This window comes from Ovis canadensis, chromosome 2, assembly GCF_042477335.2.
Source record: "Ovis canadensis isolate MfBH-ARS-UI-01 breed Bighorn chromosome 2, ARS-UI_OviCan_v2, whole genome shotgun sequence".
Taxonomy (NCBI): Eukaryota; Metazoa; Chordata; class Mammalia; order Artiodactyla; family Bovidae; genus Ovis; species Ovis canadensis.
Window position 1 is genome coordinate 180267585 of NC_091246.1, and position 15232 is coordinate 180282816.

A 15232-nucleotide genomic window follows, 5' to 3' on the forward strand; every position below is an offset into this window, starting at 1 on the left:
GCCTATCCTTTGCCCCAGCCTTTTCTATTAATTCTTAATAGTTTGTTCAGTGTCTTTCCCCCCAAATCTTTCTTTTTAATGCACATATGCACACACATATATACATACATGATTTTGTTTTGTATGTGTTTTAATTTGTCTTATTTTATGTAGATGATATTGTCCATGGTTTCTGTACCTTTTTTTTTTTCAATTAACAATGTTTCTTGGAGATACTTCCATGATATCGGTTATAGATCTACATTAGGCAGTATTTCTCCAAAGTAGATTTCTAGAAGTTAAATTGCTGGGTTGAAGGGTTGGCATACGCATATTAAAATTTTCCAGTACCAGATTACACTCCTGAAATGCTATACTCAGTCATACTCCCCCAAGTGTGTGACAGTACCACTTGTTTCACATTCTTGCCAGTAATGATTGTCAGCGCTTTTTATTTCTGACAGGATTATTTGAAAAAGATAAATAAAATCTTTGAATTTCAGAATCCTGGTTGCTGCTGCTCCCTTCTTCCTTACATGGAAATATTATAATGACAATAAATATGACTGATTAGGAATCATTCATGTGTTTTAACTCCAGAAGTAGTAGCACATTAAAATTGGACTTAGGAAAACTACAAATGCTGTCAGTTTCAAGTAAAGTGCTGAAAAACCATGAATAAGGAAATTAAAGTGTCAAAAATATGACAGCTAGAATTCTGTTAAGGGGGGGAGCCTTTAGTCTGTTTATATAACAAATATTTATATATTCTCCTCAAATTAAGGGCAGTATTTTATAAATTTTTAAAGATTACAAATCAGATTTCTCACAATAGGTTTATGTATCAAATCCCTAAAATCAAGAGTTTCATATAGAAGTAAGGGGAAGTTTTTAATTCTTAATGAAACATTTAGCATTAGTTTCTTTAACTATGAAAGCTTAAGTGCTTATTGAAAGTAATTGAAATGGCTGATTCATGTGAATGTATGGCAAAAACCACCACAATATTGTAAAGTAATTAGCCTCCAATTAAAATTAATTAATTAAAATCTTGAAATGAAAAAAAAGAAAGTAATTGAAATATGTATGATTCCTTTGAAATTTTATGCATACTTCGTGAAGTCATTGGCACAAGATTATTCTTCCTAAAACCTTAACTTATGCTTCCAAAATAGCTGATTTATTTAGGTGGTCAGAGAGAATTTTTATTTATTGTTGTATTTAGTCAATAAGTCGTGTCTGACCCTTTGCCACCCTCTGTGGAGTATAGCCCGCCAGGCTCCCCTGTCCGTGGGATTTTCCCGGCAAGAATACTGGAGTGGGTTGCAATTTCCTTCTTCAGAAGATCTTCCTGACCAAGGGATCAAACCCACCTCTCCTGCATTGACAGGTGTATTTTTACCACTGAGTCACAAGAGAAACCCTTAGAATTTTTAATACCAAGTCAAAACCTCAACTTATATCCATATAAGAATACTTCAGAGAAAATAATAAATGGAAAGTATTTTAAAACATATAGGTCTTTGTGGTTTATTCCATAATTGATTAACATAAGCAGTGAAGGAAGATGTTAATGTTGGGTGCTAGGAAGTGAAAATACATCATCTAATAAATTCGAGAGCTTGGCAAGCTAAAGGACAGTAGGAATAGATGAAAACATAAAATTGCCTCACATCTTTGATAACTGGTTCTTCCACCAAGGCTTACTTCTTTATTGAGCCATCACTGATGTGGAGATAAGAGTAAACCTTTGTCTTGACTATGTACCATGTTTGTTCTTCATGGAAGAAAGGAAGGTTTCCAACTTTACACTTTTGTAAAACAGTCCTCTTGTGTAAATTTAAGAATCTGCTTCTTCTAAAAACTTGAAAATAAAAGTGCAACACAAATTTTTAACTGCTGAGGACTTAAAATATTTAAAAATAGTAAATTCATTTTGCTGTTTTGAACATTGGCTTTCCTTTCTATAGACTCACTTCTGACTGGGGCATTCCATGAAGAAAGATAAATTGTTCAGTCACTCAGTCATCTCTTGACTCTTTGCAACCCCATGGACTACAGCATTCCAGGCTTCCCTCTCCCTTCTCTATCTCCCAGTTTCCTCAGACATATCTATTGAGTCATGACGCCATCCAACCATCTCATCCTCCATTGTTCCCTTCTCCTCCTGCCTTCAGTCTTTGCCAGCATTAGGGTCATATATAGCAATTGATAAATCTGTCATATAAAGTTCTTGTACTAACTTAAGTAATGAGAACTCTTTGGTAAACTGAGAAATTATCTAATTGCTTCTTAGAATAAAAAATAATATATTGCTATAGTAAAAATTAACATCCTATAGTTCAGAAATACATAAAGTGAAAAATAGAGCTACACTATGATCCAGCAATCCCACTCCTGGGCATGTATCCAGAAAAGACAAAAACTAGTTCATAAAGATAGGTGCATGCACCCCATTGTTCGTAAGCAGCACTGTTTACAATAAGTAAGACATGGAAGCAGCCTAAGCGGCCATCACCAGATGAATGGATAAAGGTGTGCCGTGTATCTACCTATCTGTTTTATCTATCTCCCCGTCTGTATTTTGCTGTACACCTGAAATTAACACAGTGTTGTAAATCAACTATTTCCAGTTTTTAAAAAGGAAGAAAAATATAAATATCACAAATCAGGCTCCAGTCTATTCCTCTCCCCGCCCCCAAAAATAACCAGTGTTGTTTCTTGTGTATTCTCTCAGGAAGAAAAATGCATTTACAAGTATGAGCATATCCTTTGTTTTTAAATTTATATAAAAGGAGTCACACACACTGCCCCTTATAATCACTCACCGGTATCTATAGGAAAATGCCTTTTAGGACATTGAACTGAGCAGATCACACTGTGCAGTGTATCACTGACCAGAGTCAAAGAAACAACAATTTAGTTTACTAACACCTTTCAAGAACTTGGTATCAAAAGCACTTGATAAGACGGGGTCTGAGAGGACAGCTCTGTTTACCAGGAAACCAGTACTGATTTTTTAAGTCTTTTAAAAATCTTTTTGAATATACCATAAAGGTTCTAATATTTGAAAGTGCATTGAACACAGAAAACTTGGGACCATAGCATTAGAGTCACATGTAGATCTGTGCTACTAGTGAAAATTACATAAATATGGGGTGATGTTAAACCTCATTTCTTTAATTTAAATAATGCTATTATGAACACCTTTGTCAGTAAGACGTTCCCTATTTAATTTTCTTAACATACATTCTAAGAAACATTTTTTGAATCAGAACATTTTAAGCCCATTGCCAAATTTATCTCTGAAAGCATTGTACAAGCCTATCTTGCTATTGACAAGTTATGAAAGAACGGTTTTCACTTAATTCTTCCGAGCATTGAATAATAGTGTATATTTTTAAATTTATTCTAGTATGAGAGGTATGTGTCATAATCGGTATTTGTTTCAACTTATATTAGTTTCATTTACAGTAACATTTTTCTCCTTATGTTCAGTCGCTCAGTCGTGTCCAACTCTTTGCAACCCCATGAACTGCAGCATACCAGGCCTCCCTGTCCATCACCAACTCCCAGAGTCCACCCAAACCCAAGTCCATCGAGTCAATGATGCCATCCAACCATCTCATCCTCTTTCGTCCCTTTTTCCTCCTGCCCTCAATCTTTCCCAGCATCAGGGTCTTGTCCAATAAGTCAGCTCTTCGCATCAGGTGGCCAAAGTATTGGAGTTTCAGCTTTAGCATCAGTCCTTCCAATGAACACCCAGGACTGATCTCCTTTAGGATGGACTGGTTGGATTTCCTTGCAGTCCAAGGGACTCTCAAGAGTCTTCTCCAACACTACAGTTCAAAAGCATCAATTCTTCGGCACTCAGCCTTCTTCACAGTCCAACTCTCACAACCATACATGACCACTCTAAAAACCACAGCCTTGACTAGACAGACCTTTGTTGACAAAGTAATGTCTCTGCTTTTTAATATGCTGTCTAGATTGGTCATGACTTTCCTTCCAAGGAGTAAGCATCTTTTAATTTCATGGCTGCAGTCGCCATCTGCAGTGATTTTGGAGCCCAGAAAAATAAAGTCAGCCACTGTTTCCACTCTTTCCCCATCTATTTCCCGTGAATACTTACTAGGGTGTTTTTCTTTTAGATTATTTGTTCTAGTCCACTACCCATTGGGATCTCAGTGTTCTTTACTTACACATCTTTAAGATCTTTATGTATTAAAGATATTAACTCATATAGGTTATATGTCATTCAGTAGATATTTTTCCCAGAGTGGTTTTTTTTATTTTTATGCATAGGCATTCTATAATTTTCAAACTTAGAAAGTCCTCCCCTTTTCTATTGTATAGTTTAATATTCAGTTCCATTTTTTTATTACTCAGTTTTTTAATTACCTCCTGAATTCCACTAGAATTGAAATCTCTTTGCTCTAATAGGACATCATCTCAGTTCTTTTTTATGCTGCATTGATCTGCCTGTTTCTGTTCATTTTTACTTACTGTGGGTTTATAATATGCTGATGGTATTGGTCTTGGACATCCCGGGTGGCGCTAGTTGTAAAGAGCCCACCTGCCGATGCAGGAGACCTAAGAGGCAAGGGTTCGATCCCTGGGTTGGGAAGATCCCCTGGAGAAGGGCATGGCAACCCACTCCAGTATTCTTACCTGGAGAATCCCATGGACAGAAGAGCCTGGTGGGCTACAGTTCATGGAGTCTCAAAGAGTCAGACACGACTGAAGCGACTCAGCATACATTGGTCTCACTTCCCCTTTCCTTTCATCTATTGGCTTTTTTTAAAAACAAGATTTAAATTTTAAAATTACATAGAGTAAATACATTAAACATTAAAAGAGAACAGTGAACATTCTTTGCTTCACTCATAATCATTGATTTCATGATTTCTGTTTTCTAGCAGGCATGTTGGAGAAGGCAGTGGCACCCCGCTCCAGTATTCTTGCCTGGAAAATCCCATGGACGGAGGAGCCTGGTGGGCTGCAGTCCATGGGGTCGCTAGGAGTTGGACATGACTGAGCGACTTCACTTTCACTTTTCACTTTCATGCATTGGGGAAGGAAATGGCAACCCACTCCAGTATTCTTGCCTGGAGAATCCCAGGGATGGGGGAGCCTCGTGGGCTTCCGTCTCTGGGGTCGTACAGAGTCGGACACGACGGAAGTGACTTAGCAGCAGCAGGCATGTTAGCTCTTAGAAGTATGTTTGCTTCTGTGTACTCCTAAGTACATAGTTCTGATTATCTCCTATGTTGAATCTGGAACATGGCCACAATTTTCTTTTAACCCTTACCTTTCTTCTGTACCTTCATCTTTGACTTTATTGGTCTCTTAAAACTTATTTTTTCTGATTAAAAAAAATAGTACATGCTTATTGTAGAAAGTTCATAAAATATGAAGAACAGAATAATTCTCCATGATTTTACCATTAGTAGCCACATTTTTTGGTGTTTTTCTTCCTATACAATTTCATATTTCAGTGGGTTTTTTTATGCAGTCAGTTTTAATATCTCTTAAAATTATGATTGGCTTTATCACTTTGTTCACATAACAGTCTGTCATGAGTGTCTAACAAATACGTCCCACACCCACCATAGTTTTTGGACATGGTGATCCAGCTGTGAAATAGAAATGGTCATGCAGTGCACGCATGCTGTCATGCCCGACTCTGCGATCCATGGACTAGAGCCTGCCAGGCTCCTCTGTCCATGGAAGTTTCCAGGCAAGAATACTGGAGTGGGTTGCCATTTCCTGCTTCATGGGATCTTTCCGACCCAGGGATCACACCTGCGTCTTTTGCATCTCCTGCATTGGCACACAGGTTCTTTACCACTGGTGCCACCTGGGAAGCCGGTTTTCATAGTCCTCAAATAAGTAGGCAGTGGCAGTAGTGCTATTAGTAACAATAATAACAGTTAAAAGCTAGTAATACTAGTTTACAGTTAACATTAATTGGGTGTTCGTCACAATTATAAACTTATTATAAAATCCTCAAGAGTATAGATGAAAATTCAAGAAAACCCCATGAGTAATATGCTGTTATTTTCTTCATTTTGCAGATGAATAACTGAGACATAGTTAATATTCTGGTAGGCCTCTTATAGGAAGTAACGGGCTATGATCCCATATCTTTTGATTTAAAAGCTTTTACTCTTTACCAAACCCTTACACTACATGTCACCCCCTAGTGCTAACCTAAAGACATGGTCACGCTTTGTAAGTACTATGGAGCTCTCTGTTCTCTCCCAGGGTTTTTGTCTGGCATTGCAGTTCATCCCAAGATTGCTTTGTAGTGCAGCCAGGTCAGTGCTGCCACTGTCTGCACTATTAGAGCAGCTAAAATGCTTACTAAGGCATGCACGTTACCTTCTATTTGCTGTTAACATTCTGTTCTGAGTGGGCTAACATCTGGCTATAATTTCAGTAGTTCTTGGGATAATGTCATTTGCTTCATCTGCAGATTTCTCTAGAGTAAAAATCTTTATCAATTCAGCGTCTTAAAAATCCCTTTGAATTTGTACAGCTCACGTAATTTTCTAAGATTTTGCTTAGAGCTTCCCTTGAAGTCCAGTGGCTAAGAATCTACCTGCCAATGCAGGGAACACAGGTTCAGTTCCTAGCCCAGGAAGATCCCACATGCAGCCAAGCAACTAAGTCTGTGTGCCACTACTGAAGCTGCACTCTGGAGCCCACACACCTAGAATCCATGCACTGCAACAAGAGAAGCCACCACAATGAGAAGCCTGCACACTGCAACAGAGTAGCCTCCTCTCACCACAACTTGACAAAGAAAACGTGCAGTGACAAAGACCCAGTGCAGCCAAAAATAAATAATTTTTTAAAAGAGAGACATTTTACTTAGCAACTGGATCATACTCCGAAGGAAAGGGGAAATGGTATCTATGTAGTGTAAAAATATGTCAATCATACATGATTTGGAAGTCCATAGATTGTGTCTGTGTTGGCACTCTGCAGCCTATTTTTTAACATCATGATTGCTGTCAGGTTTGCATTTCAAAACTGTATGTTGAAAGTATTAACTACAACATCTTGCATCTTTTGCTTTTTTAGGGGAGGGAGGGAGGGGCAAAGCTAATTCTCGGTGTAAAAGATAATTCTCATTTTAAAAAGCCCCCAAAATCTTTTGATGTTTTGAAAGACAATCTGATAAGAAAAGTGGTCTGGAAAAGATTTAACTTGTTTTATGAGGAAGTAGTGTCCCAAAATGTGATCAGAGACTTGTAAAAAGAATCTTTTTAGAAAAAACGAGTTGCCACAAGAATAGTGACTGGATCTATTATGAGTATCTTTCAAAAGGTTGATAATATGGAATGACAGTTCCTTATGAAAGAAGAATCACGAGGCTCAGAATTATGCAGAAATAATACTCGTTTTAGGGCATAAAGAGAATGATCTTTTATAGACAGTGAATTATTGGGGGTTTAAAAAAAGTGTAACAATTATACAGGATGAAAGATTAGGAAGATCATAAAAAATGAGTAAAATAGAACATGAGATAAGCTAGTCTGTTATTCTAAATGCTCTTTAAAATGTACTTTGGAAGGAAATGAAAGGAACCCCCTGCAAAGAACATTTATGTTCCTGTGACTAAGCTCAGTATTAGTGCTTTCATGGTTGCATCATTTGAGCCTCCTGTGATGGTTAGCACAGTACCTTTGCCTATAGAATATACTAACTTTTGAATGAATGGTGAAAATGATCTGAAGTTATTTGAAATTTGTTTAGTAAGTACATACAATGACAAAATAATTCTCTTGATAAATAATGTTTTTTGAAATTGATGAATTGCCTACATCCTCAATAACATTTTAAAAACACAGGAGCAACTTGGGTTTCTTTGAAGCCTGTGAATTGAGTATGAGTATTTTGGCTGTCATTTTTCTTCTTTGCAAAACCTGAACTAGCATGTTGTAAAACTAGCATGTCCTTAATACACTTGTATACTTTTTGTCTTTTTCAGGAAAGCAGTGTTTCTTAGTCCTACGACAGCAGCAGTTTAATGTCCAGGCTCTTGTGGCAGTAGGAGACCATGCAAGCAAGCAGATGGTTAAATTTGCTGCCAAGTAAGTAAGCAATTATGTCCTGTTGTCAGAATAAACAATGGTGGGAACCAAGACTCCCAGGGCTTTGGACCATTTTCATACATTAACATCAATGCTTCGTTTGTTTAAAAATGTAGTTATTTAAATTGTCAGTTCAGTGTTGTTGAATACATTAAACTTACAAAAGAGAAAATATGGAGCACAAGCTTGAAATTCATTTGGAACTGCTGAAGCAGCACTCTGTACAGACAAGTCACATTTACTTTCAAGTAGAGTAACAAAAAGCCTGGCAGCCTCAACACTGCAAAGCAACTTTATTTTGTTGTGTTTGTTGAGCTTCATTTCCTCCCTCCCGTTCCTAGTTTAAGATTTGCATATTAAGCAACAAGTTTTCTAACTGAATAACAGAAGTGTTTAAAATAAGAGAGTGGAATTTTGCAAATGATTCCATCCTGAAGGAAGTAAAACAATTGTTTTAACGTGTCACAGCTTTTAACTTGGACACCAAAAGGGTTTTTGTTTTTTAAATAAAGCTTGCTTTTTTCCCCCCACAGAAGTATTACTTCCTGGCCCAGGGTTCCTGCAGGAGCTTATTGTTTTGTTTAATTTGTAAGGGGCAGGATATAGGATTAGGATATCTCTGCTCTTTATATGTATACACTTTAAAGATGAGTTAACACAGATAGAATTGTCAATTTTAGAGCTAGAAAGAAACTAAAAACTGATCTAATTTAATATTTTAATTTATGTTTGACCCTCCCTGACTCCCTCAGCACAGTGGTCTACATATAGTTACTGCTTAGCAACTGGTTTTGGTTTACAGATTTATTTATCAAATTTAGTTTGATTATATCATAACAATACCTGCCCTCTGGTTAAAAGACTCCAGCCCATTAATTACATCCATTTATCTCTGATGAGCTCAGCCCCACCCCTCCCTATCTCATAGCCCTGCTACTGAGAGACTATCACTTTCATCTTTTCAACCTGTATCCTTTGGTGATTCATTTTGCTCTTTCCATCCCTAGTCTTTAAGGGTATATGCTTGTGGGGGTGCCTTTGTCACCTAGCCTTTTCAGGTCAATCTGTATCCTGTGAAGTAGAACATAAGTAAACTTGGTTCCTAGAAATAAACTATCTACAGTGAGGCTTCTGTAAGAGCTCCTGAAAACCACAGATGTATATGCTTAATTACATTTAATATACTGGAAAATACTGGGGAAAAGTCAGCTTCAAGTCAACAAACAACCTTTAGGACTTTGTTACAGGAAGGGGGACCCTTTTTAGGGCCTGAGAGTGGGCGCTTATGTAACACTTGGAAATGAATTGTCCAAGGAGACACGTGCTGACAAAGCAAGAGACTTCATTGGTAAGGGGTACCTGGGTGGGGAGCGGGAAGGCAAGGGAAGCCCGGAGGAGTGCTCTGCCATGTGCTTTCAGTCTCAGGTTTCATGGTGCTGGGATTAGTTTCCGGACTCAGGGTGCATTGCTCAGCCAAGAGGGATTCCAGCAAGGAGGATTCAGACAGGTTGGTAGGATTTGTGGTGTCTCCTTTTGACTTTTCCCGAATTCTTCTGATTGGTGGTAGCTTGTTCCTTACCAAGACCTCCTGTCATAAAATAACTCACGCAAATGGTTACAGTGGTGCCTGGTCAGGGTGGGTGGTTTCAGTCAGTGTTTCCCCTAACAGCTTCTGTCTTTTATATATTAAATTGGTTCTGAAAACTAATATATGAAGCTGACAGTTTGGGTTTTGGGGTTTTTGTTTTTGTTTTGTTTTTTGTTTTGTCCTGGGGTATAACCAATTAACAATGTTTCAGGTGAACAGCAGAGGGGCTCAGCCATACATAGAGCTGACAGTTTTATATCAAATATATTTTTTATTTAAACTGCGTTATAACCTCACTATTACATTCTTAAAAGATTCAGTTCAGTTCAGTTCAGTCACTTAGTTGTGTCCGACTCTGCGACCCCATGAATCGCAGCACGCCAGGCCTCCCTGTCCATCACCATCTCCCGGAGTTCACTCAAACTCACGTCCATCAAGTCCGTGATGCCATCCAGCCATCTCATCCTCAGTCGTCCCCTTCTTCTCCTGCCCCCAATCCCTCCCAGCATCAGAGTCTTTTCCAATGAGTCAACTCTTCGTATGAAGTGGCCAAAGTATTGGAGTTTCAGCTTTAGCATCATTCCTTCCAAAGAACACCCAGGGCTGATCTCCTTCAGAATGGACTGGTTGGATCTCTTTGCAGTCCAAGGGACTCTCAAGCGTCTTCTCCAACACCACAGTTCAAACGCATCAATTCTTCAGCGCTCAGCCTTCTTCACAGTCCAACTCTCACATCCATACATGACCACTGGAAAAACCATAGCCTTGACTAGACGGACCTTAGTTGGCAAAGTAATGTCTCTGCTTTTTAATATGCTGTCTAGGTTGGTCATAACTTTTCTTCCAAGGAGTAAGCGTCTTTTAATTTCATGGCTGCAATCACCATCTGCAGTGATTTTGGAGCCCAAAAAGTCTGACACTGTTTCTACTGTTTCCCCATCTATTTCCCATGAAGTGATGGGACTGGATGCCATGATCTTCATTTTCTGAATGTTGAGCTTTAAGCCAACTTTTTCGCTCTCCTCTTTTACTTTCATCAAGAGGCTTTTTAGCTCCTCTTCGCTTTCTGTCATAAGGGTGATGTCATCTGCATATCTGAGGTTATTGATATTTCTCCCGGCAATCTTGATTCCAGCTTGTGTTTCTTCCAGTCCAGCATTTCTCATGATGTACTCTGCATATAAGTTAAATGAGCAGGGTGACATTAAAAGATTAGCAGTCTGAAAGTCTTTTGGAAATCCCATTTGCTGTTAATCACTTAAGAGTCATTCTAATATCAAGAGAACAGTGACTTCATTTGATGTCTTTAGAGGCAGACACATTAAAGTAGTCTACAAATAGTTATTTCTTATTTTGGGTCTTCTCGGAAACTCCTGGAACTTGATTAACTGACAGCAGTTGACCATATCAGATGTCAACCAAAGCTTACCAGCTGGAAAACATACTTGCACACAGAACTTAGTTCACTGATGCCCTTATTTGTCATTTAGTTGCTAAATCATGCCCAACTCTTGTGACCCCATGAACTGTAGCCCACTGGGCTCCTCTCTTCGTGGGTTTTCCCAGGTAAGAATACTGGAGGGGGTTGCCATTTCCTTTTCCAAGGGATCTTCCCGACCCAGAGATTGAATCGTCCGGCATTGGCAAGCAGATTCTTTACCACTGAGCCACCTGGGAAGCAATGCCTTTATAATGAACGTTAAAGAAAGGCTTTTGTCTAAATGGTATAGTGTATGGGTGACCTTTTTTTCTTTTTAGAATAAGGGAAGAATTCAGATAATGTAACCTGGATTTCATAATCCTAAGGTGGATTAAATTCAGTCACAATCTTATCGATAGACCTGATTTTAACCTTTTTCTTTTGTTTTTGTTTTGGCTGCTTGCAGCCCAGGGGTACTGGGTTCTCTGACCAGGGATTGAACCGGGGCCCATCAGGCCTATGGCAGTGAAAGCGCTGAGTCCCAACCACTGAATCACCAAGGAATTCTCAAGATCTGATTTTACTCTTGATTCAGGTTTGACTATTAACCAGGACGTCCCTGGCCGCTCAATCAGTAAAGAATCTGCCTGCATTGCAGGAGACCTGGGTTCAATCCCTCAGTCAGGAAGATCCCCTGGACAAGGGAATGGCTACCCACTCCAGTACTCATGCTTGGAGAATTCCAAGGACAGAGGAGCCTGGTGGGCTATAGTCCATGGGGTCACAAAGAGTCAGACATGACTGAGCAACTTTCACTATTTCACTATCGTGATGTGACTTTGATTTCTTTTCCTTTTTTTTGAATTTATTTATTTATTTATTTGGCTGTACCAGATCTTAGTTACAGTGTGCAGGATCTTTAGTTGCAACATGTGGGATCTAGTTCCTTGACCAGGAATCAGACCCAAGCCCCCTGCATTGGGAACATGGAGTTAGCCACTGGACCACTAGGGAAGACTTGAGTTCTTTTTTAAACCAGAAAAGAACATGTAACTATTTTTAATCCATTTTTAAAACTGCATTTTATATAATTAGTAATGTGTGGGAAAAGATGGTTTCATAATAGAGCTGTTACAAATTATAAAGCCTTTAACTGGTTATATACAAGTGAATGAAGCCAATTTTATACAATAGGTTTAACATGTGCTACTTAAGTTGCAATTATTTAACTTTTGGCACTACTTACATGTTAAGGTATCTTGCCTGAGTAAGAATAAATGTGTTAATAGCAGTTGCTACCTTATGAAAAAGGAAAATTCTCATGACTCTCTGTGGTGAAAGATGATAAGCTTTTAATTTTTGTGGCTGGTTGATAAGATAATTAATTTTCTTAGGAACGTGATTTCTTGATATGTCAGTCAGCTTATCTTTTTTTATGTGATTTTGCTATACTTCTAAGGTAGTTCAGAAATCATGCTCTTTCTTTAGTCTAAAGCACACGTCCTTTCTAACAGAAAGCCAGCAGTACAATCTTATATTCAAAGTACCAGTTTTAAAAGAAGAAAATCAAGAACAGAAAAATTTTGCTTTGAAAATTATCTGCTCTATTCATGAATAATAATAGATCAGGTAAAGTTGTAATGTAAATTCTAAAGAACTTTCAGAACTTTTTTTGTAAAAGACGGGTTGATTTTTTTCTTCATCCTTCAAAATCCTTTTCTTAAAAAGTCCACACATGCCAGAAGTTTCTAAGTGCTATTTTTATCTAAAATTTTCAATGGCTTCCTATTTCCAACTATGTCCAATATTAATTCTGCCTCCCAGTTCCTCCTGTTATTTCCCACCACTTCTCAATATATATGCTCCAGATGGGGTAGTCTCTCCATATCTACAGTGGCCTCATTTTTTAATTTTAAAATAAAAATCTTAAAGATACATAAAAAAATACTATGCCATATCATTTTATAGGCTAACTTACAGGAAAGAACTGCTGTGTAAATTGTGTTCATGCCAACTGAAGCCAGCAATATCCATGTTCTGTACAAATGAAGATTTCATTGTAGTTTGAAAAGTGACCTGCTAAGCAAGTTATTTGGTGGTACTTGGCAGTTACTTACTTCTTAAATACTTACTTCTTAAGTCTGTGCTGCTCAAGCAGACTTACTGAATCCTATTTTCATCTATATAGAGGCAGCAGTTAACTAATAGTACAATAGTTTCCATACTAGGGAAAATGTTTCTGTGTACAGTTCTCATATTTATCAGATTAGATACCTGTTTGATTCAGATATCAGTTAACATACTACATTATTAACTCTGACTGGAACACTATGGTTTTATAAAGTCATCTACTAATAAATTGTCATTCTTAGATTGCTCTTTGCAGTACTTTAGTTAATTATGAGGCCTGATTATCCTGAACCAACCTCAAAGTTCATGTTTTATGTAATTGTGAACAAGCATTCTTTATTACTAGTATTAAAAATACAGAAAATTAAATCCAGAAGTGTACATGAGTCTACAGCTTTATACAGTAAAACAAATGTCAGAAATTTACTTTTAACAAACTTTAAAGTGATATTATTAATTCGAATTTTATGGTTTTTAATATTTGCTTTTATTTTCTTTAAAAATTCACCTTGAGGGGGAGTTCCGTAACAGTCCAAAGGTAGAACTACTCGCTTTCATTAACGAGGGACCAGGTTCAATCTCTGGTCTGAAAACTAAGATAATCCCACAGGCCGTGCAGCACAGCCAAAAAAAAAACAGACTGTAAAAATTCACTTCGATTTAAAAGTAAGGGCTATGACAATAAGGCATTTACTTCTACTAATTTTATATTTGTATGTATTTAAGTAAAATGATAAAATTAAGTGTTCGCTGAAGGTCCCTGATATTGTAAAGAGAGACCACTGATCTATGCCACATTGAGTAGTGCTTAATTCTTACCAAGCTTACTGTGAATTTAAAATTCCCGGGATTTTGATGAAGAAAATTGAGGTCACAAAATAAGTTATCGTAGAACTACTAAGATGATGTAGAAACCAAACTGAAGTGCCAGGGAAAATGGGGTGTAATAAGGAGCCCAGAGAACTTGGCTCCTTACTAATTAGGCACATGACTTCATAAGTTGTTTACTTGTATGTTAGTCTTATTTCATTCTTCACAACTAAAACCCTTCTTTAAACATCTTTATTTCAGCTTGCCTGAGAAATACTAAAGTCTGAGGTTGGATGTAGTGCTAATTCACTGTAATTGAAGGAAGTTACTTGACACATAAACCAAGCTTGTGCCTGCCTTAGAATTGGAGTGCAGATTTTTATTAAGGTAGTTTATTATTTTTAAAAATATATGCACAGTTGATGTTGAGGGGGAGGGGTAAAGGGGGTAAATAGGAGTAATGTAGAAATTGTTTTGAAAAATATGAAATAATGCCTGCCTAAAATTATAATTTAGGTCATCACCTAGCTTTCAGCTCTCAACTTTATCCCTACTATTAACAAGTAACAGCATGTATCAATATAGTGTAGGATATCTTACATTTTAGACCTTTATTGTGACAATCTAGTATAATAAAGCTTAAGGGCTTTTGAAGGGCTTAAATCTGTAGTTTTTCAGTTCAGTTCAGTTCAATTACTCAGTTGTGTCTGACTCTTTGTGACCCCATGAATCGCAGCATGCCAGGCCTCCCTGTCCATCACCAACTCCCAGAGTTCACTCAAACTGATGTGCATCGAGTCGGAGATGCCATCCAGCCATCTCATCCTGGGTCGTCCCCTTCTCCTCCTGCCCCCAATCCTTCCCAGCATCAGAGTCTTTTCTAATGAATCAACTCTTCGTATGAGGTGGCCAGAATACTGGAGTTTCAGCTTCAGCATCAGCCCTTCCAATGAACACCCAGGACTGGTCTCCTTTAGGATGGACTGGTTGAATCTCCTTGCAGTCTGAGGGACTCTCAAGAGTCTTCTCCCAAATACACAGTTCAAAAGCATCAATTCTTCGGCACTCAGCTTTCTTCACAGTCCAACTCTCACATCCATACATGACTACTGGAAAAACAAAATAAAAGGTAAAAATCACTATTCATACAAAGCTTATTTTGCTAACATTCCATCATTATCTTGTGTATATTAAGAAGATTAT

The 15232-nt window shown here is 37.8% G+C and overlaps 1 protein-coding gene across 1 annotated transcript in view; it reads left to right on the forward strand.

Moving 5' to 3' along the window:
* DARS1 (aspartyl-tRNA synthetase 1) overlaps positions 1–15232 on the forward strand; it is a 65018-nt gene that overhangs the window by 9239 nt on the left and 40547 nt on the right. Inside the window, exon 4 of the mRNA XM_069577683.1 lies at positions 7979–8081. Coding sequence (XP_069433784.1) covers positions 7979–8081 — 103 coding nt within the window. The remainder of the gene's footprint in view (positions 1–7978; positions 8082–15232) is intronic.